Source organism: Halichoeres trimaculatus, unplaced genomic scaffold (assembly GCF_033239565.1).
Source record: "Halichoeres trimaculatus isolate MK-OKI-2021-1 unplaced genomic scaffold, fHalTri1.1 fHalTri1_scaffold_9, whole genome shotgun sequence".
NCBI classification, from domain to species: Eukaryota; Metazoa; Chordata; class Actinopteri; order Labriformes; family Labridae; genus Halichoeres; species Halichoeres trimaculatus.
This window is the reverse complement of record NW_027437188.1, coordinates 16,459,344-16,480,121: the sequence shown is the minus strand read 5'-3', so window position 1 is coordinate 16,480,121 and position 20,778 is coordinate 16,459,344. Positions and strand designations below refer to the sequence as shown.

Here is a 20,778-nt window from a genome sequence, read left to right as displayed (position 1 = left end):
AAAGGGAAGCATCATGTTCTTGTGCTAGTTACAGCTGCAAAAAAAAAAACAAAACAAAACAAAAAAAAAAAAAACAGAAAAACAGAAAAACAAACTTTCAAAAAACACAGACTCCTACAGGGAAAGTAGGGGGACTGTCTTAAAAAAATCGTTTAGAGTTAAAAAGTTTAATCTGGCCTACACATAGGCTTTTAAAGATTACCAAATCCACGCTACTTTGATAAAGTGCTTTATGTAGGACTGCAAATTTTGTCCACAGGGTTCACCAAAACCTTTGTTAACTTAAAGTTTTTCATAACTGTCCCACATTGAGTATTCAATAAGTTTGAAAGTCATCTTAAAAAACTCTCCCTTCTAGATATATGCCTGATCTTAATCCACACTTTAAAATGAGATTATCAGTGCCAGTATTGCTAGTTGCATTTTTAAATTGCTACTTCTTAGCTTCCTGATTCCAAGACCGTATTGATGCATGGCTTGTCTAGGTCTCTGTGACAACACCACGCCGACTGATGAAGTTTAGTAGTGAGAAAAGATAAAACTCAGAGATCTGTGTTTTTCTCTGCTAAAAATGATTTCTACGACTAATTTTGTAGTGATGGTGGACATTGGAGCCTAACTGTCAGACAGAAATGGACAGAAGAGCAGAAGAAAGCCAAAGAGGAGAGCGATACAGTATTACTGTATAACACAGGGGCTAATCTGTCAGTGATAATGTTCATTCCAACCCACATGCAGCAGTTATTCTGCAGTGGTCTGCTCAAACTTGAGAGTCTACAGGGCTCTCAAGTGTCACGCATTGAGTGCGAAGGTCACTCTTTTGGGTCTTTTGTCACACACTCCTGCCACACATTGTATTGCTCACGCTGAAAAAAATGTCCACAGAGAGACTTCAGACTTGACTTGGACTCGTGAACAATCATTATGATCTCTCTTTTCCTGGCGTATAAACATTAGAAAAACTATGAAATGTCTGATCAGCTACGGCGCATCATAGAAATGACACGCGTCTGGCGGTCCCGCACATTAGTACATCTGATGCCGCCACAATCCGCTCTGTGGACTATAGACTAGATATCTTCCATTTAAAGTGTGGCTGTTACTGTTGTTGTATGACAGTAATGTCACTTAACAGTGCAGCCGATGTTCGTGTGAATATCTGACCTAAATACCTCCCGAAACGCTCAGCGTCTCTTGGGGCAGCGCCCTGCGTGCTAGTGAGAGTAAAGACGCAGACAGAAAAGTCCATCTCCAAGCTGCTGTTTTTAGTCGCTCACTGAAATAATAAGTTCAACCTGAGGCATCCTGCATCACGTACTGTGTATACTGGGGTGAAGACAGCTTCATTTTAACGTTCGCCTTTTTTCTGTAAAAGTTGTGAGGATGTCCAGGACACATTAGAGGTGATTTCTTGATCATAAATTTAAAAAAGATAAAGCCACTGAAATTCTAAGTTGAAAAAAGCACATATATAGCAACTGGCCCTTGATTACGGTCTCAGTGGGTTTTTTTGTATGACCTTTTATAAACAAATTAAGAGCTGTGAAAGTTGTGAGAGGATGTCCAGGACACATGAGAGGTGATTCAGTGTCAATAAATTAAAGAATGACAAAGGTGCTGAAATTATAACAGAGAAAAAGCACATTTTCCTCGACTGGCCCCTGGTTATGATCTCAGTGTTTTTTTTAATGACCTTTTATAAAAAAACTGTGAAAGTTTTAAGAGGATGTCCAGGACACATGAGAGGTGATTAAGTATCAACAAATTTAAAAATGAGAAAGCTACTGAAATTTTAACCTGAAAAACTGTCTTTTTAAGGCAAAATATTGTTGATGATGAAGATTAGCTGAGTTTCTTTTAATTATTACGTAGTATTTATTGTCGTGATATGTTAAGGGCTGTCACATCCTAAAATAGCAGTGGATTGAGGCGAAAAGTTATAAAAGACCCCCATTCCTATAACCCGCGGGGGTGGGGGGTCACTCTAGTGTGAACTCAAAACTTGAGAGCCCTGGTCTATCAATAAAATGAAGAGTGAGGTCAAGTTTGCTCTGCTTGGTAAATTACTGGCAGGGCATAGCTAACTAGGATTCGCTAATGTTACACATTACAGACATGTCTCAGAGCGCCAGACTGCCAGCTGCGCTAAATAGAAACGGCTAATAACCTACATACAAACTGAAAGTGTTTACTTGTTGTCATGTTAGCCTACAGATTTGTCGGGGCTGACGATGTTGCTAACATATAGCCGGCTGCTACAAGGTTTGCTTGATGTCATGTTTCAAACCGTAGCGCTACGTAACTTTACTGATAAGTCCCTTACCTCAGCACCTTGTAAAGAGTTGTCTTGAACAAAGAACATTTGTTTTCCATCCGGTCTCCATTTAGTTCCAAAACAAACACACGCCTTGCTAAAAGTAATTTACAAAAGTGTGCAAAGACTCCAGGCCACAAGGTGGTGAGGGAGTACATTTAAAACAGATCCACTTCATAGCATCTTTAATATTTATGTGTGGAAAAATGTTTGAATCCAATCTTAAGTTGTGAGCAGAAACATCAGGTTTTATTTGAGTAAAATTCAAGGTTTTATTACAAGATTTTTTTTAAGTCTTATTATCTTTTCTGAACAGGATTTTAATACTTGATCCAATTTGAAACTTTAATCAGATCCAACTTTTAAAACAGGAGTTTACGTGAACATTTATTTATCCTTGCAGGAGTTGCAGGTTATTGGGAGTGCCTTAGAAACACATACGGAGGATGGGATCAAGAGTATGGTCAAGATCAAGGTCACCTCTGACATCACTGCTTTCTGCAATGTCTCCAACGACCATGGCGCAGACGCCCGGATCTTTAAGATTAAAGCCAGTGAGTTCCTTCTGCTACTGCTGCTTCGTGTCTCTGCTCTGTCAGTTTTCTGCGTGTATGTCTTTTATGTTGTCCCTCGCTTCCCCCCCTCTCTTCCTTTTGTCCCTGTCCTTCTTGTTCGGGTCACTTTGTTGTTTATTTATACTTTGTCTGAAGGCCTCTGGCTCTGTTATGTGCTGTAATGTTTTGCCTGTCATTCTGGACATGTCAGTCAGTGTCGTCATTTCTGGACGGGCACGCTGTGAAGCTGCGTGCGGCTGTTCGATGTTCTCCCTCCCTTCCCCCAATGTGCTAACAATCTATGTCCTACCTTCTTGTGTGTGTGCCTCTACCTGTTTTCAGCTGTAAAAACCACCCCAGCACCAGCCACCACTACCACAACCATAACCACTACTAGGGCTACCACTACCAGTAGTATTTCCTCAACCACAGGTAAGACCACATTCATGCTAGTTTGCCCACCACAAACTCAACTGAACTTTAAAAGGTTGATAAAAAGACTTAAAAGAAGACCTCTGATGAGAGGATTCAAGTGAGAGTGACTCCAGTTATTTGTCAAGCTTTATATCTTGTGTTCCCTCCCTGCAAGTTTTTTTTGGTTGGAAACAAAACAACTTTAAACCAGTGACCACGGAGCTGTTGAGAAGACACTGTGCATTCGGTTTAAAAGTGAAAATATCTTCATCTTCTGTGTTTGTAGATATTTATTTAATGTCTTTGTTTGGATCAGATTCCATCGGGAAATCTGCCTCTGATGACTTTTTCACATTCATGACATATTACAGCGGCTTTGCATCTTGTGTGTAGTAAACACAAATTCAGACTTGGCTCCTCCTCCTTGGCTCAGTGCCAGCGGCAGCACACACCCACAGTCTCTGAACATGACTATGTGAACACACTCAATAACCCAGCAACCACCTGCAGCATCATGATTTTTTGCGAGACTTGAGAGCCAAGCACCTGACTTGGCATGTTACGAGAGTTTGACACATACCTGCTCAGTAAAACCATCTTGCAACGTTCTTAGTCCTGAGCTGCTCTCCAAAAGTCAGTAAAAGTTTGAGCCAAGCTTCACCCTCTTTTAGTAAAAAGCTTAATCTGTTTGGCGTTTTGTTTCAGTTTGGTTGTCTTTTTCTTTCTCTTTAGAAATTCCACTATAGCCGCTCGGGATAGCTTCTTCCACTCGCTAATCCACATGCAGAGTCACTTGTGCATAGGGTGCTCTCTAATTGGTTGATGTAACCACGTCTTCTCTTTGCCCAGAAACGTCCAGATACAACTAAAACATCAACATACAGGCAGAGGAGAGGGTTTGAGGAAGAGACTGACACACATAGAGGCTCAAGACTCACAAACTCAGTTTTCTGCCTTGTCCACAGGGTCAGGGTCAGCAACCAATTCCTCAGTTAGCCAGTCTGCTGGCAGGAAACACCCACCCAGATCACACAACTGTTTATGTGATGCAAAAACACAGAAATGCCAGCTTTGCCAGTCTGAAGAATCCCACTGTTCCCTTTAAGAAATCACACTGTTTACATTGTGTCTTTTGTGTCCATATCTGATTTCCTCCGGTGCTCAACTAAATTTCAAGGTTGGACACTCAGTTAGTGCTCAGTGAAGTGTTTCTGTTTGAGTCAGGCACAAAGAACGAGAGTGAAGAGGAAAATGAGAGAATACCTTGAGGCTCAGCGCTGCGACTGAAAAGTCATAATAGCAGTTTTTATTTGTGATCGCTCTGATCAAAAACTCAGCTTCCTACCAAGTATTTGTAGTTAAGATGGATAATATTCCTGAGGTTTGTTGTCCATGCAAAGTTTCTTTGACTCAAGCTGTTAGCACTGATCTGATCCTGCTATCACTGATCTGCTCATCTTAAGCTTTTTTTTTTCCAAGAAAAGCAAGTAAACTAAGAAATATTGACATCATTATTCTAACACAAGTACAAATTATGCTTCTCTGTGAGCGTGTTGTACAGAAACACGTGTATTAGTCACAAACACACACATCACAATGGCTAGAAGGCAGCTGATGCTTTAAAACACTCTCACACGGAGTCTCCTGACTCCCATTACAGCCTCTGTCTTGTGCTTTCTCTGCTGCTCCTGCTCTCTGTCTCTCTTGTACGTCATGCCAGTAAATCTCTCAGCCCCTGAGAAAAAAACGCCTCACGTTGTTTCTGGCAAAGTGCTGGTTAAATGAGATTAACCTAGGCCTCTATGGGAGGTGTCTGTTGTGATCTAGACCACAGTGAGTCCATCAGGCCACATGCTTGGCTTCAAACCCATCTCTGATCTTCTGGGGTTAAACATTTGTGCTGTTTCAGTTTGGGTTTCAGCTGGAGCTCTGGACTTTAACTGTAAATATGTGTATGTGTGTGTGTATAATACATCCTGATAACTGTGCCCGTGTGGTTTTCCTCAGTCAAGGCTCAAACAGCAATCCCCCCAGAGAAAGTCAAAAAAGGTTTGTATGCTCTGCTGCTGAAGACTCACATCTCTTCTTTTTTCGGATGCACAAAGCTTCTCCTTCACTTCTCCTCGGCACCTCCCTGCATTCATCAGATTCTTCCTCTCTCCTGATGAAAAAAACATCAAATCATGTTGAATTGTTTTATCTCCTCCTCTGTGCATGTTGTCATGTATGAGCACACCTCTCCTCTCCTTCCTCCCTTCCTCCTGAGTGACTTCCTCTCTTTAGGGTGCCAGGTTTAGGTCACCGCAGTGATGCTCGAGCTGCTCTCTATCCACACGCTGTTAATGCTCTGTAGACCACCTGCACGCTGAATGCTGCCTGATGCCGCCCTGTATTGGACCCTGCTGCCTCATACCGTCATCTCTTTCTTTAACTAGTTACTGTGAATAACTCTGTGCTTGTTTTTGTGCTTTTCCTCCACTAGAGAGCAGCGGTGTCATCATTGCAGTCATCATTATCTGCATCCTGCTGCTGGCCATTCTGGGCAGTGTCCTTTACTTCCTCTACAAAAAGGGCAAACTCTGTGGAAGGTCTGGCAAGCAAGACCTGTGAGTATAACGATCAGGTGATGTTGATGGGTAAAGCTGTAAAGACCTCAACTTAAAGGGGCTGTGAGGAGTTTCTAAGCGACCTTGCAAAAGTCTCCCTTCTGGAAATATGCCTGATCGTAATCCACACTTTAAAATGAGATTATCAGCACCAGTATGGGTTATTTTGAAATGCTACTTTTTAGCTTCCTGATCAGGTTAAGCAAGACTGGATTGACGTCCAAGTCTCAATGACAACACCATGCCAGCTGATTGAGTTTAGCAGTGAGAAGCAAGATCTGTGTTTCTCTCTGCTGAAAATGATTTCTGTGATACATTTTGTAGTGATACTCACAGAAGCCTGACTGTCAGACAGAAAAAGGACAGAAGAGCAGAAGAAAGCTAAACAGGAGAGTGATACAACCCGAGCTAAAGGCTAAAACACAGGGGCTAAACTGTTAGTGATAATGTTCGTTTCAACCCGCAGCAGTTATTCTGCAGTGGTCTGTTCAAACTTGAGAGTCTATCAATAAAAAGAAGAGTGAGGTTATGTTAGCTGTGCTTGGTAGGTGACCGGGAGGACATAACCAGGATTCACTAACGTTACACATTACTGACATGTCTTACAGCACCAGGCTTCCAGCTGAGCTAAATATAGCTGGCTACTACAACATTTGCTTGATGTCACATTTTAAATCATATCGCTTCATAACTGTACTGATAAATACCTTACCAGTAAAAAGTTGTCTTGAACAAAGAAAAATTGTTTTGATCTGATCTCCATTTATTTCCAAAACAAACACACACCTCACTAAAAGTAGTTTATGAAAGTGTGTGTGAGACTCCGGGCCACAGGGTGGCGATGCAGTCCAGTTAAAACAGATCCTCCTCATAGCATCTTTAAGATTCTTTAAGAAAAGACTTATGCTGTGTTGGGTACTGCTGTAAATACACTTACATGAGGTGCACAAAATCTAACAGGATAGTTTTGTCCCAAATCAAACACTGCAGCTTCACACTTACCAGAAACTACGATGGCATTCCTCAACTGTTAAGGGGTAATCTTCTGCTCTTCATTCATTACATCCATCAACTGTTGTTTTATCTGTTCTAGCCTATATATGCTCTACATGGCCAATATGGCGATCATTGGGTGCGAGAAATGTCCACTGTTTCACACTCAACTTTTTGTGTGATTCAGGACAGAACATTACAATTTGCTTTAGAACTGCAACATGTAAATATACGCAGCTGCTCGCTCACATACAATTTATAGGCATTCAAACAATATTGTCAGTGAATAGGCACCTCATAAAAGAGCACTGTTGGTTTTTGGGGTATTTCTGAGTCATAAACCTCTCTACTCTCGCAGCACCAAGGAGAAGTCGAGCAAAGATAACATTGTGGTTGAGATGAAGAGTGACAACACTGAGGAAGCCGTGCTGCTGGGGGTCAATGGAGAGAAGCAGCCTTCCAACAACCAGGTAGATATCCACAGTTGAACTCAAATATGGTTTTGTTGATCTGATTGTCTAATTATTAAGTTATTAAAGTGTGATCTTTGCCCCCTGGAGTGAAAGGTGGAGCATACCTCGACGTGCAGAAGTGAGGAGTAGACGGCTGCTCTTGTTCTTCCCCTCAGAGGCTCAGACCCGCCACTGCTTTCAGACTTCAACCACTGCTCCTCATCTGCAGCTACGTCATGGAAACGCTCGGCTTCCTGCTCGTCACGTTGGACTGACAATCAAATTATCCAAGCTGCAGCTCTTACCCACAGCTCCTCACGCCGTATCCCTGTTGGAGTGCAACCTGAGCTTTAATGAGAGATGGTTTTGGCACTCGATGACATAACTTTGCTTATAAATCCTCCACCCTGAAGCCTTTAGGACGTCCTCTGGGCTTCTCCATCACATGAGCCTTGTATACTGCTGATCATCCTTAGAACAATAGTTAGAGCACAACTTGACCAGGGACTGTTTTTATATCTGACTACGCATCACCTCAGGCACAGTGATCACTGAAGAGCAGCCTGACATAGCTCTTTATCAAGTGTACATATTATAATCTATGTATATATTTCTTTATTTAAAATAACTGCTAAAAAAAACAAAAAGAAATGACCAGACAGTGTTTATTTTGTTTGGGTGCTTTATGTGAAAGAAGTGTTTATTTTTCTTTTGTTTTGTTTTGTGGAGGTTTCCAGTTTTTCTAAAGTCTGTACACTGAAATTTTTAGGGATGCAGCAATGTTTCCCACAACAGCCAGTTACAGCCTCACTCTCACGTCGTCTTTTAATGAAGTTAATGTATTGGCTTAGGTTCAGGAGCAGGACCACGCTTAAACCACTGTTTCGACCACCTGACACCATGACACCGTCATCCAACTCCACACTGTCTGTGCTTCTTCACCCATTTCTCCCCCAGCTTCCTCTTCTTTACCCTTTAAACCTGCTCCACAACAAAAGGCATGAAACAAAGCACTTTTCACATATAGATACATTCATATTGCACGTCAGATTAAACAGGAGAAACTCAGCTAAAAACGATGTTGAGTCATACTTCAAACAAACTTTCTGTCTGTTTGAGTAATACTTGAGTTATTACTCTGAGCCAGAGACACAATAACCAATACAGACACCTCTGAACAAACTCCAATATTCTCTTTATCATGATTCAAATAGACCTTGTAAATGCAGAGATAACGTCTGTCCAATTTAGGTTTGTCATCTTTCTGGCAGAGACCCAAAGAAGAGGCCAGAGTGTAAGGGGTCGACCCTCCTCCCTCATCCTGTCTTAGGCCTTGTCCATATGTAGCCAGGTATTTTCAAAAACGAATATCCCCTCCTCATTCATTTTTTAAAACACTTTCGTCCACACACACTGGGCAAATCAGCCGAGAAGTTCGGCTCAAAGCATGCCAAACCCATATTAAGAATACAATAGAATAAACCTTTATTGTCATTGTAACAAAGAAATTGAAGTCACAGCAGCAATGAAGAAAACAAAAAGTAAGAAAGTGTATAGAAAGTGCAAAAAGGTCCATAAGAAAATAGATGACAGCTTGTCCATCATTCTCCAGTTCAGCCAGCCTCCACCTCCACAGGGTCCAGGACTGAGCTTCTTCAGTCATGCTCCATCTCTGTCTCCTGGATCCTGTCTGCTCACAGCAGGTGAAGCTCTTCCAATGTGGCGTTGGTGTCTGATGTTAGCTCCGTTAGCCATGTCTGTGAATAGCATGATGCTACTCTGCCCTCTGGTATTCCCTCTGTTGCTGGGTTAGCATGGCTAGCTTGTGCATCTTATTGGAGATAGATCTCACGTTCCCAATAACGATGGATGGAAGGACAGGTCAATGTCGTCATTTCTTAGCTCACACCTGAGAACCAGCACGACGTCCTCACCTACTTCTCCTCACCTTGTGGGAAGACATCAGGCCTTACACCAGTTAGCATTGACATGCTACAGGCTGCTAACAGCTGAGTTCATATATAAACAATGCAGCCATGGTAACATGTAGGATCTCCAGACAGCTGTGTTTTACAGACATAAAACCTGTGCCAGCCAATCAGGATGAACCCATCATTCAGCTGTGACGTTTGAGAAATGAAAACTCTCTTAACAAGCGTCTACATGAAACCTTGAAACCAAAGTTTTCCAAAATCTTCTCTTCGGCCGGATTTTTTTGAAAACATTGTTTTGTTGAGGTAAAATTTGCTGGTGCGGTGGATGAAAGTTTTTTTTTTTAAATAAGGTGGGATATTTGTTTTAGAAAATACCCAGCCCAAGTGTGTACATGGACTTGGTCAACCCTTCATGTACCTCCCCGATGTCTTGGTCCAATTCTGGACATAGCCCGGGTTAACGTGTGGAGAATAACACTTGAGCTAAACCCCTTCCTGAATCTCTCTCAGCTGATCCCCCAAGTACATCCTCCCAGACCAGCTTAACACACACCGTCCTTTCTCCACCTCCGTCACTCATCTTCATACGCATACATCAGTCTCAATAAACGTTCTCTTAAACATTCATGAAATATTTAGACACATACTGCTGTGGTGTGGTCCTTGCTTGTGAAGCTCTGAGTATAAACATGCAGGTCGTTCAGTTACATATCGTTCTCATGTACAGGCTAACACCCTTTACACCCTTTACTCTCCCAGTGTGTCTTTTAGGAATGAACTGTGTTTGCAGGTTTTTAATCTGTTTGACATCTGACACAAGCGTTAACGTTATGAGTAGTTCTCTTTGCTTCGTTTTCCTTAAATCACTGACTCATCATTATCTGAATGTGTTTCAGTTTGAGCTTTTTTTTTTTTTAAACAGCCAGTAGAAAAAGTTTCAGGATGCCTTAAAAATTCAATCAAGCCTTTGAAAATCCCAGTATTTTGTATTGCCAGCTCTGTTTTTATTTAATGTTTAGTGCACTGATTTCTCTATTGTTTTTCTTTATGCATTTGTGTTTCTCCAATGTGAAAAAGTTTTACATTTTGTGACTTTATTTGGATGAAATTTTTCTCTGAAGCTGTTTTTGTTCAATTCTTTAAAAGAAGAAAGATGAGGGTAAAACAGATTATTGGTCCATGATGAAAATGGTTCATGGAATGAAGTTGCCCTCCTTAGTCTTGTTTTCTCTTTAACTTTTTTAGAGTTTATTTTTTAGATTTTAGAGGGTCTTAGATCCCCCTCATTTTGAAACACTGGGCCTCATTCACCAAAATCAACCTGTTCTTGTCCTGCAGAGTTATCCATAAACTGAAGATGTTCTTGCAGGGCAGCGAGTATGCACAGGAATAAGATTTTAGGATGAATCCCTGTCATGAAAAAAGTTTGTCTGAAGAGAAGTTGATGAATGAGGCCACCTGTGAGTAAAATATACAACTAACGAGGAAGGGGAAAAGCCTGTGATTCCAAATATGCAAAATAAGTAAACAGACAATCAACATGTAACGTAAACCTGTTTCCACCTGTTCGTCTGTGTTGTTTTGTTTGCTCATTTTAAAATGCTTTAAAATCTGTAAAATACCTTTAATGCCTTGAAGTTGTTTAAGAAATGCTATTGAGGACATCCAGGCTAATTTTCCGACAAATTCACTGTAGGTTTTTGAAATTATACCAAATAAAGACTGTTATTGACTGTTAGTGTGGAAAAACTGACAATGACCAAAGCGAATACATTACTTCAGAGTAACACTAAGCCTTTTTAATTGTGACTTTCAATCACCGTTTTAATTCAGAACATGAAACAGTGCCGTCTTTTTCAACAGGCAGGGAACAATTGAAAGTTTAAAGATAGATTACTAAGTGAGTAATGTAGAAATACTTTGGTTTACATTCATCTTTTTGTGCAAAGTGAAAAGCAAAAATAGTAATTAAATTTCTCCATAAATAGATTTGAACAAGAACGTTTTTGTTTTCTCTCACATGCAGACACATTCCCTCCCAAACACTCTGATGGTACACAGACTTGTTTATTGGGTTATGAGTTCTATAAATGGCAGAGATGGAGCTGATCAAATCCTCTGTGCAAGAAATCTAATCATATTTTGGTCCTTAATGCATCTACAAAACACATTACTAAACTTGAGACCCTAAAATACAAAACCTGCACCAGCAGCACTGTCTAAATCAACCTCTACACTTGTTTTGCAGAATTTTCTTTCTGATTCTCTTCAACACTGTGTTGTTAATTATCATTGTTTAGCTGTACTTCATGAAGTTAACGAGGGCTCTGTTCCTGGGATTGTCACAGTAAGTTGAGCCAATGAGAGGGCAGGTGCACTGACACACAGCAGTCATTTCAAGTATGACTACCAGTGGTTTTTCAGCCAAAAGTCCAAATACCTTATGTTAAAAAAAAATTACAATTAAATTGCACCAAAAATGCACTAAATAATAGATTCTACATTTATCCCAATGTTTCTTTACAAATAAATTTATAAGTTCATAAAGCACCTTTATTCTAAAATATACCTAAAATCTCTCATTTCACTTTCATATAAATTAATGTTTCTTTTTTAAATTTATTCAGGTTTTCTTCACCAAGCTTCAGTTTGTAAACATGATTGAAGAGTAGAGACACATGAGGGTTTCCGCTTATCATTTATTAACAGCACTGTGCATACTTCCAAAGTGATATGAGCTTTAAAAACCATCAAAAAGTTAATGAATGCCATTTACTGACGAGAAGCAACACAGCTACATGGAACAGCGGCTCCCTCTTCTGGCAGAAAGTTGAAGTACCCCAACGAAGGGACAGAGGGGAACTGGGGCTGGTACCCATCAGGCATCTCTGAGTCTGAGCGCTGATCAGAGATCAGGATTTCACTGATACCTTTTACCGATTAGCACTGGGACTCACAAACTAGGTCTGACAAGGTAGAGAGGACAGATTAATTCAGGCAATACTGCACGAATCTGGCCTTCAGAGATCAACACCTAGAAACTCTTCAAAACCAAGGCTTGACTCCAAACATAACAACCATTTTTAAACATATGGCACTGCTCATTGAACTATTCACAGAAGTAAACAAAACCTTTGGAACAAAATACATGTACAGGAATGCAAAAAGAAAATAAAACAGCAAAATTTCTTTTCATATTACCAACTTTATACAATTAGCTCTTCTTTAAAGTGACAGTATCAAAGCACAAACTGGTATCCTGTGCCAAAACAAGACAAAAAGGTAAATAAGTACTTGACATGCTCTCTTAAGACGTCAACAAAACATTGATTGGATTTCGAGGATTGGGGACCTCCTCAATTACCCATCATTCAACGAGCTTCTCAAGGCAACTAGGAACAGGAAAATCTAGAGGATGGCTGAACAGCGTGGAGATGAACTCATCAACGGCGTGTGTCAGAAGAAGCTTGGGCTGATTAGCTATTGACAGGATTAACACCCGGCAGAAAGTTAACATTCTTCTTCATATACTGAGGGCGTTTCATGTCAATGTACCTAAAAGCTCCTGGCATCTACTCCCCTTTATCATTCATAGTACCTGAAAATGAATCTGCTGTTTCATCCTGCAAACACTGCAAACAAATGTGCAAGTAATGATGAGAGGAAAAAAAGGTAATAGGCTACTTGTGTGACTTCATAAAGTGGATACTTTTGGCTACATGTCATCTCAGGTGAGCAGGTTTCTCCTCTGGTTTGTGACTGCCAGGCTAAACGCCACTTTTTCTTTTTTTCTTTTTATTAGCAAAGCATTATTCCTGAGCGAGTTTTTACAGTTGGCCCAAATACTGATTTCAGTGTAGACTCGGGAATGGGCCACAAAACCCATGAGCCTACTTAAAGAAAGAAATAAACCTCAGCAATCACTCTCTTTCAAGTGGAGGCGGACCCCTGCAGAGAAAGGAAAACTGACATAACAGAGGAGGCTAAATCTGCTGGAAAATGGCAGGTTTCCATACCCAGAACCTTTTATTTGCTTTTTTTTGTCTGTTGCTTTGCTGAGTCGACCTTGAGAGAGACTGAGAAAATATGAAAAATAAAGGTTTAAAACGCTGAAGAGAGGACAGCTTGAGAGGGCTGCAGGCTCACAAGCTGCTTGTACTTTCAAGTATGCTACATTACAGAGTGAAGAATCATGTGATACTGTCACTTTAAAGAAACAGAGTTAAACACAATATTCACAAATGTACATTTAAGGCGTAATTGTTTAGCACTAACAATAGTAGCAGCAGTGAAGCACTTCTGAATTAATTATAATAACAATATTTATGACCATATTACAATAATATATTACCAAAGAAAATCAATTACTTTTTTGTTTCATAAAACTGGACTGAGCCGGGTAGAGAAACCCCAAACCAGCCAGTGACGTTAGACAGAGACAGATAAACATTTCAGCCAACATGGATCACACAACACTAGCCTGTCTGGTACTGCAGGATCGTCGGCATCAGCACGTCCCCTAATAATCTCACTGTCGGGCTCTACGGCTACGCTCTGCCTCGTCACGGGGGGAGAGAAGTAGTACGTTTACAGAGCACGGAGTATACTGACTGTAAAACCACATTCATGTTGTACAGGAACACGGGTTCGTTAAGAGCAGGACATGAGGAGCAGGTCTGGCACATACATCCACACACACACACACATACAAACATACACTGCCAGACATGATCAGACCAGAAACCATCATTATGCTACTTCGAAAAATACAACACAACAAAGTAAGCCTGCTTTTTTTTTTTCCTAGAAAAAGAAACGTACCAAAGAAACGTCATTAATCAAAAGGCCGGAGCAGACTGAGTTGATCCTGAAAAAGTGTAGCTTCTCCTCCTCTTAGCTGCTGCTGACCATGAAGAGACCACCTGAACTCTTCCTCACATCTTCTCACATTCCTCTTTCCACCTTAAAGGCAAACCCCCACGTCAATCTGGTCCCTATCCACCCCATGATGCCTGTACCAACAGCAACCCTCAAAGCTGAAGTCATTTTTTACACATGGTATATGCACATACTGTATATATTACACACATTTAATATATATTTACTTATATATTAAATTTCATATAGACATACATTTTTAGTTTTATTTGTGAGGTGTTGGTTACATTTTCAGCAAGAGGCTTCAACATGAAAGATAACAATCTGTCTTCCCAGGATTCCTACGAAAGTCTCGCGTCCTGTGGCGTCCCGTCATTGTTCCACACGCGTCGGAGATGTCGTTGAACACAAAGAGAGGCCTGCTGTATCACTTTGAAGGAGGCCAGACACTGTTGAAAGCGCATGGAGTGCAGGGTGGGGCCTCCCAGAGGTGCTGTAAGCCAGTTAAAAATCCACAGGGGGGCGTAGGGCATCAGCCAGCACCGAGCGAGTGCTGCAGGCAATGAGCTTTGGGATTCGGGCCGGGCTGTGCCAACCTACACCCAAACCAGGCCGGGCCAAGCTAGGGCAAGAGAGCAAACACGAGAGAGAGGCACGAGGAGTGTGCTATGTCAGAACATGCGCAGTGGAGGGAATGGAGACAAACTCGCGCAGGATATTCTTGGCCATTTCGATATTGTTCTGTGCAATCATCAGTGCTTTCTGAATGTCCTGGTACGAGTATCCCTGACTCATGAGGTGCTCGATCTCACTGCTGATTTGAGGGTTGGTTTCTCCTCCTGATGCCCCACTACAAGGTGGAGTGGGGACAGGGGGGACGGGGCTGGGTCGGCGTTCTGAGTTGATTCGTCTCGGTAAGGGCTTTGGAGGTCTCTCTGGGGCTTCCACTGGCTCTGAGAAAGCTGAAGAGAGAAAAGAAGAACAGACTTGTGAACAACATTATCATCAGCGAACAACCTAAGCATGGATTTAAAGCCTCCTTTCCACCAAGTGGTTCAGTTCAGTTTTGTGTGGGTGTGCATTCTGTGGCATTCTCACAGACTAATCCTGGGACAGGTCCCCAAATGGCTGAGACGGACGACCTACTGTTTGGGACCTTTCCATTGAAGTGCCAGACTTACCGTGCCACAGCAGCTGCTGTATTTCTCCTAGCGCCACATATCCTTCTCTGAAACAAAGCTCCATCATTGCTCTTTGTTTACTGTGTTGGCGTTTTTCTTCTTTGATTTGCTGGGGGGGTACACTCAGACTGTTAACTGTGTCGCACTAACATGTGTTCATCACACTATTACGTAACTGACACAGCTATCGGCATCCAGCTTACACGCTGCCTACCATGAGGGGGCATGGTTGGGCTTGGAAACGCAAACAGGATCAGGCTTTTCCGATTCAATCTGTATCAAACCGTGCGGATCTAAATCTGACAGCTTGGTGGATCTTAAATTAATGTGAATGATTTCCTTTATTAGAGATAATTTGACTGAATATGTGAGTTAATTGGACACCTGTCACATGCAGCACGCTGAGTATTGTCTGAACCAGCCACATGCTGTGTGTATGTATATATATGAACTGAATGACCTCACCACTGCAGCAACCTTTAATAAAGCACTTATAAAGAGTCTAATTGATCAGAGAGCTTGCCAGCTTGTCTCAGAGCCTTGTAATTGGTTCTCGGATACACAGATGTAGGTCTTAAGTGGAACACTCAGACAGCAGGCAATCATCACAGGTGCTAAATGTCAACTCACTGCAGAGACGAGGAGATTAGTCAGAGAAAAAAAAGGCAGGCTTGTGAGAGAAGTGCTGAAAAGGCTCCTCATGAGCACAGCTGAACGGAAAATCTACCATTATCCTCTTTGTTCGGTTGGCCAGTGTCTGAGCTGAAACTGTCTGTTCCTCCTGGACTTGCTGTTACACTTTCTAAAAAGTGTGAGATCCAAAACCAGACTGTGACAACCTGGTTGATGATGATATGTTCATTCAAAATCTTAAAATTTGACTTATTTAGCATCCTGAAGGCATCGCTTGTTCTTCTCCAACATATTGTGAGGTGAATTCTGTTTTCTCAGTAATTTGTTGTCATAGAGGACATCACTACACTTTTGTTTTAGCCTTTACATAAAAGCTAGTAACCAAAACGTTATAACTGTATGAGAAATAAAAAAACTAAAACATAGAGATCTCAAGTATCTCTTTTGTCCTCCTTGCCTGAGAAAGTGTGCTACACAAGTTAAAGTACAGTTACTCTGCTGACATTTCTCTGAAGAGGTAAAACTACCTCTTAAGTGAAATGTACTCCGTGAATTTATTAGGGCAAGTCAAAAATACTTTATTCTAATTTAATTAATAAGTACTGAGTACCTCTTTTTAATTCAATGGGATTTAAAAATGATAATATAACTCCAAATTACCTACATTATCAGTGGAGTGATGTAAACATTTGTGAATGCAGGATTCCACCTTTCTTTGTTGCATGGAAGTTTACCTGACTGTCAGCCGATCAACCTGCAGTCACAGAGCTTCCCTTAAAAACGTTGTTCATGGTAATTATGTCAGCACTCTGACCATGATTAAAAGTGTCATGGAGAGATGGAAATACTCACCTATTTTACTCTCAGGTAGAATTTCAGTTATTAAAATAAATGTACTTTCTAGGCTAAATTTCTACAGTTATATGTTACTTCTAGCACCACCTCTAAAATAAAAGAAGCTTGTTTAGCTTCTTGTTTTATGATTTACTCAGTGACTGTTTATATTGTAGTAAAGTAAAACACTTTTCTAAAAGTAAAACTACAAAGCTACTCAGTTACAGCAGAATGTGTAAATGCTGTTACGCTTCACCCCTGTTAGCGATGCATTTCTATTTTTGACCTGCCAGCAGTAATCTGATCAGAAGTTTTGGGACAAGTGTACTTACATGCTGCAGCTACAGTGTCTGAATCCATAGAAAGGCGGCTGAAAGCAGCAGTGGAGGATGAACATGATGAGGAAGATGAAGACGAGGAAGATGACCCCCCCAGCTCTGACAGAGTTCGTCTTGCTGGGGGCATGGGCAGCCGAGGTTTGGGGATGTCGTAGCCATTTTCCTCCTCCTCCCTGTCCTCTGCAGCCTGATCTCTGGGACCATTTGTCAGTGTTGCAGGGGGCAACTCTGAATAGTCTATGAGAATAAAAAAAAAACAAAAAAACATTTGTTAAATTTCTAGTACAGGACACCCCTTTAAGTAAACTAAGGTTTTCCTTTTTTTAAATACATTTTTTCTTGCTTTAGACGAACAGATTATTATTTTTTCCTATGAGGCTTCAGATGAGTCAAAACTGAAACCTAAAACATGACTTTCTCATTCTCACATTGAGAGGATGTGTACTTGACAGGAAGTGCGTTTTTTTGAATTGAAGTAAAAAGTGTTACTCAGATAATGAGATTGGCTGGTTAAAACGAGTGTCTTTCCATCAGTGGTAACTTTTACAGCAGAGATTAAAAAAAGTAGATGTTTGCATGATTGGAAACTTAATTGCTGCATGAAATCTAGATTTAAATGAGTGTACATCAAAGTGACTCATGCTGCCGACCTCATTTTCCGAATCCATTGTTCTGATTGTGAACACCGATCAGTGATCTAAATACCTGAATCTCTGGCCTGTTGTGACCTGGACTGGATGTTGTACATGGCTTCATACATCTGAGGTCCATCCTCTAACTCAGCCAGTGTCAGCCTACATAAAAGAATATACAGAAGAAGAAAATCAGACCTGTAAGAAAAAACGTTACTTGTTTAACACATGCTGCTGTGAGTGGTTTACTGAGTGTTTTAAGTACAGTGAGTTGTGTGTGGAGGTCTGGGCCTGAGTCTGGAGTGCAGATATCGGTTGAGGCTGGGGAGGCCTTGGGACTGGTGGCGTCTCTACAATAGGTGCAGCCGTGATGGGGGGCAGGACGGGGCGGGAGGAGGGGATCATGTACTCTGACTCCTCCTCACTGTCTCTTGCCTCCTCTCCTGACACCAGCCTCGAAGCAGGAGACGGTCTAGCAAACAGAACAAGTCCAGTAAATGCAGACATGCGAAATAAAAACTTACAGGTATCAAATAAATCAGAATTTATTAACTAAATATTTGAACTCTGAGATCAAGTTATTTATATATAAACTCTAAATGTAATTGTGGTGCTAGAAAAACATACCTGATTGCCAGTGAATAGATGGCGTTAGCTGAGGAAGAGGGTTTGACTTTGGGGTTGTCATAATCTGGACCAACAATAGCAGCCAAGTTCTGAGAGGAAAAAGAAAAGAAAAATAAAATTTACAAATTAAACCCATTCATCTCAAAGTATCAGATGATTTATGAGAGAATTATCTTTTATCATTTCTTGGTAAGAGAAGAACACAAGATGCTACTTCTGCACCCATATTATTACTAAAAGCAACATGTAGTTGCTTTATCATCGTAACATCAAAGAAGGATAAATAATGGACCAAACTCTCAAGAATAAAAAGATTCACCTTAAGGTAACTTACTTATCTTTTCACATCTCTTTATATTCAAGTTTCAAACTCTGAGATTTAAAATATTTTTCCCCCCTCACCTCTGGTGTAATTAAGTATACTTTACTCTTAGTTTACCAACAACACAGTGTTCAGTACTGAGCTTCAGAGGTGCTTGACTTAGAATTTTATTTGTTAGTCGGTGCAGTGCTAAGCAGGCTGCTCAAGTCTTCATGCTAAGCTTGGCTACAAGAGTTTATTTGACTTATTTTTACTCCTCATAGGGCCCAGCGTTGGACAGACTATACAGTACCCTGTAATGTCGAAGGCTGCTCTCTAGGTATCTGACCTATCAGGTACTGCTTGACTTCAGTGTGTTCTTGTAAATAAAGCTAAATTAAATTTGTTTTAATGAACACTTGTTTGGTGTGTGGATGTGTGTAGTTCCTCTAACCAGCTGGTGGTCCAGACTGAGGGAGCTGTTGTTCTTCTGTGAGTCTGGTCTTGTGTCCAGAGCTGAGGGCAGCGCCAGGGGGAGGGAGTGTCTGTTGGAGAGCTCCCTGACACCTGCTCGAAGGTCCACTCCCAGACTGGAGACCTGGGTGGTCGAGGAGGATGAGGAAGATGAGGATGAAGAGGAAGTTGGAGCCTTAGGGACAGGCCGTGAGTTCCAGTCAGCCAGTGGCCGGTTAGGCGGTGCAGGGGGGAGCTTGTCTCGAAGGGGCTCCCCGGGAGTGCAAGGTAGGGGCCGCCTCTGCAACCGCCCATCAGGGGTGTTCCCGGCTGTGTGAGGGCGGTCGGGAGGGGGAGGAGGGGGGAGATCTCTCAGTGCTGGCGGGAGGGGCAGAGGCTTGTCTTTGTGGTGGGATGCTGCCTGGAGGGGAGAAACCGAGATGGAGGGAGCTCATTTAGAGCAAATACAGTATTGATGTGAAATTGAAGGAAGCTCAGTGCAGTTTTATACTGCGCTGGAAATAATCTGTTTAGCAACAAGACGTTTGTGTATGCATCCATCATTGTGATTAGAAATTATTACAGAGATGAAAAAAAAACAAAACAAGGAAATGTATTTACAATCTGGAGACAATTTTAGCTTTCTTGTAAAAAGTCTCAATTTACCTAAATATGAGCAGAAACATGAGGAAATATGAGCGGTGGAGGGGGTGAAAACACTCAGTTACATAACATAGAATACACAGAATATAGTTGCTATTCTATTTTTATGAGGGTGATAAGAGAAGTCATTATTTCATCAACAGACTGCATCAATCTGAAGTCAACTTATTTGAGACAAATCAACAACCTCCCTTTATTTCTTGAACCCTTAGTTAAACACTCAAACTACACACATTAAGACCTGGCCTGGCCAAGCTCTCACTTTCTGAGATTACCTGTCAAAGCTGTGAAAGTTTGTTACCTTTGTGGTGACCCCTGGGCTGGAGGCACCAGGAGGGTTTGGAGGTCTGTGAGGAAGCAGGTCGAGTCTGGGTGGCACAGGAGGAAGAGAGGACTGAGGAGCCATGGACATGGGTGATGGAGGGCGCTCCACCTAGGTTTTAAGTAACAAACATTTAATAATATTAGAATTTGTCAGATATAAATTTGGCCCCCTGAATGCTACTGTAAAAATAAATTTTGTTTCAAAGCTTCGTTTTACATGCTGCTTTTAGACATAAACAAACACAGATCATCACAAGTGACGTACAAAGTACAACCAAGTACCTCATAGCACACAGGTACATTTGAAGAAATTTAAAGAAGTTGAGAAAAAAGCTACGACAGCTATCAAAGCCAAAGAAATCCCAGGAATCACATCAAAGTGTGTGTGATCTCAGGTAGTCACCTACTGTATAAGCAGACTGACACACACAGAGTCTCTCTGTGTCACATAAAAGATTGAGGAGAAGAGAATGCCCTCACATATCAAATACTGAGAGGCACAAAAAAAGCTGCTACCTTGGCACCTTAAGAGATGGTGATGAAAGACTGGAGATATGAGCTCTGAGTTTGAAGAGCCAAAAAATAAAAGGGCTGGAGCAGCCGAGTGTTTCATCTGTGCAGGGATGGGTCTCTCACAAAAACAGAGA

The 20,778-nt window shown here is 41.3% G+C and overlaps 2 protein-coding genes across 3 annotated transcripts in view; one reads left to right on the top strand and one right to left on the bottom strand.

Annotated features, from left to right (window-relative positions):
* mcamb (melanoma cell adhesion molecule b) overlaps positions 1–9,602 on the top strand; it is a 54,137-nt gene extending 44,535 nt beyond the window's left edge. The window contains exons 12-17 of one of the 2 annotated variants that reach the window (XM_074678966.1): positions 2,718–2,868; positions 3,211–3,300; positions 5,290–5,331; positions 5,765–5,888; positions 7,240–7,351; positions 7,442–9,602. In XM_074678966.1, coding sequence (XP_074535067.1) covers positions 2,718–2,868; positions 3,211–3,300; positions 5,290–5,331; positions 5,765–5,888; positions 7,240–7,351; positions 7,442–7,444 — 522 coding nt within the window. In that variant the 3' untranslated portion in view covers positions 7,445–9,602. The remainder of the gene's footprint in view (positions 1–2,717; positions 2,869–3,210; positions 3,301–5,289; positions 5,332–5,764; positions 5,889–7,239; positions 7,352–7,441) is intronic. The other variant, XM_074678967.1, reaches the window with a different exon arrangement.
* A 4,795-nt stretch (positions 9,603–14,397) lies between these two features.
* cbl (Cbl proto-oncogene, E3 ubiquitin protein ligase) overlaps positions 14,398–20,778 on the bottom strand; it is a 37,848-nt gene continuing 31,467 nt past the window's right edge. The window contains exons 10-16 of the mRNA XM_074678965.1: positions 20,109–20,240; positions 19,146–19,565; positions 18,391–18,479; positions 18,029–18,235; positions 17,837–17,925; positions 17,126–17,368; positions 14,398–15,107 (exon numbers count right to left, since the gene is read on the bottom strand). Of these exons, the coding sequence (XP_074535066.1) occupies positions 14,812–15,107; positions 17,126–17,368; positions 17,837–17,925; positions 18,029–18,235; positions 18,391–18,479; positions 19,146–19,565; positions 20,109–20,240 (1,476 nt within the window). The 3' untranslated portion in view covers positions 14,398–14,811. The remainder of the gene's footprint in view (positions 15,108–17,125; positions 17,369–17,836; positions 17,926–18,028; positions 18,236–18,390; positions 18,480–19,145; positions 19,566–20,108; positions 20,241–20,778) is intronic.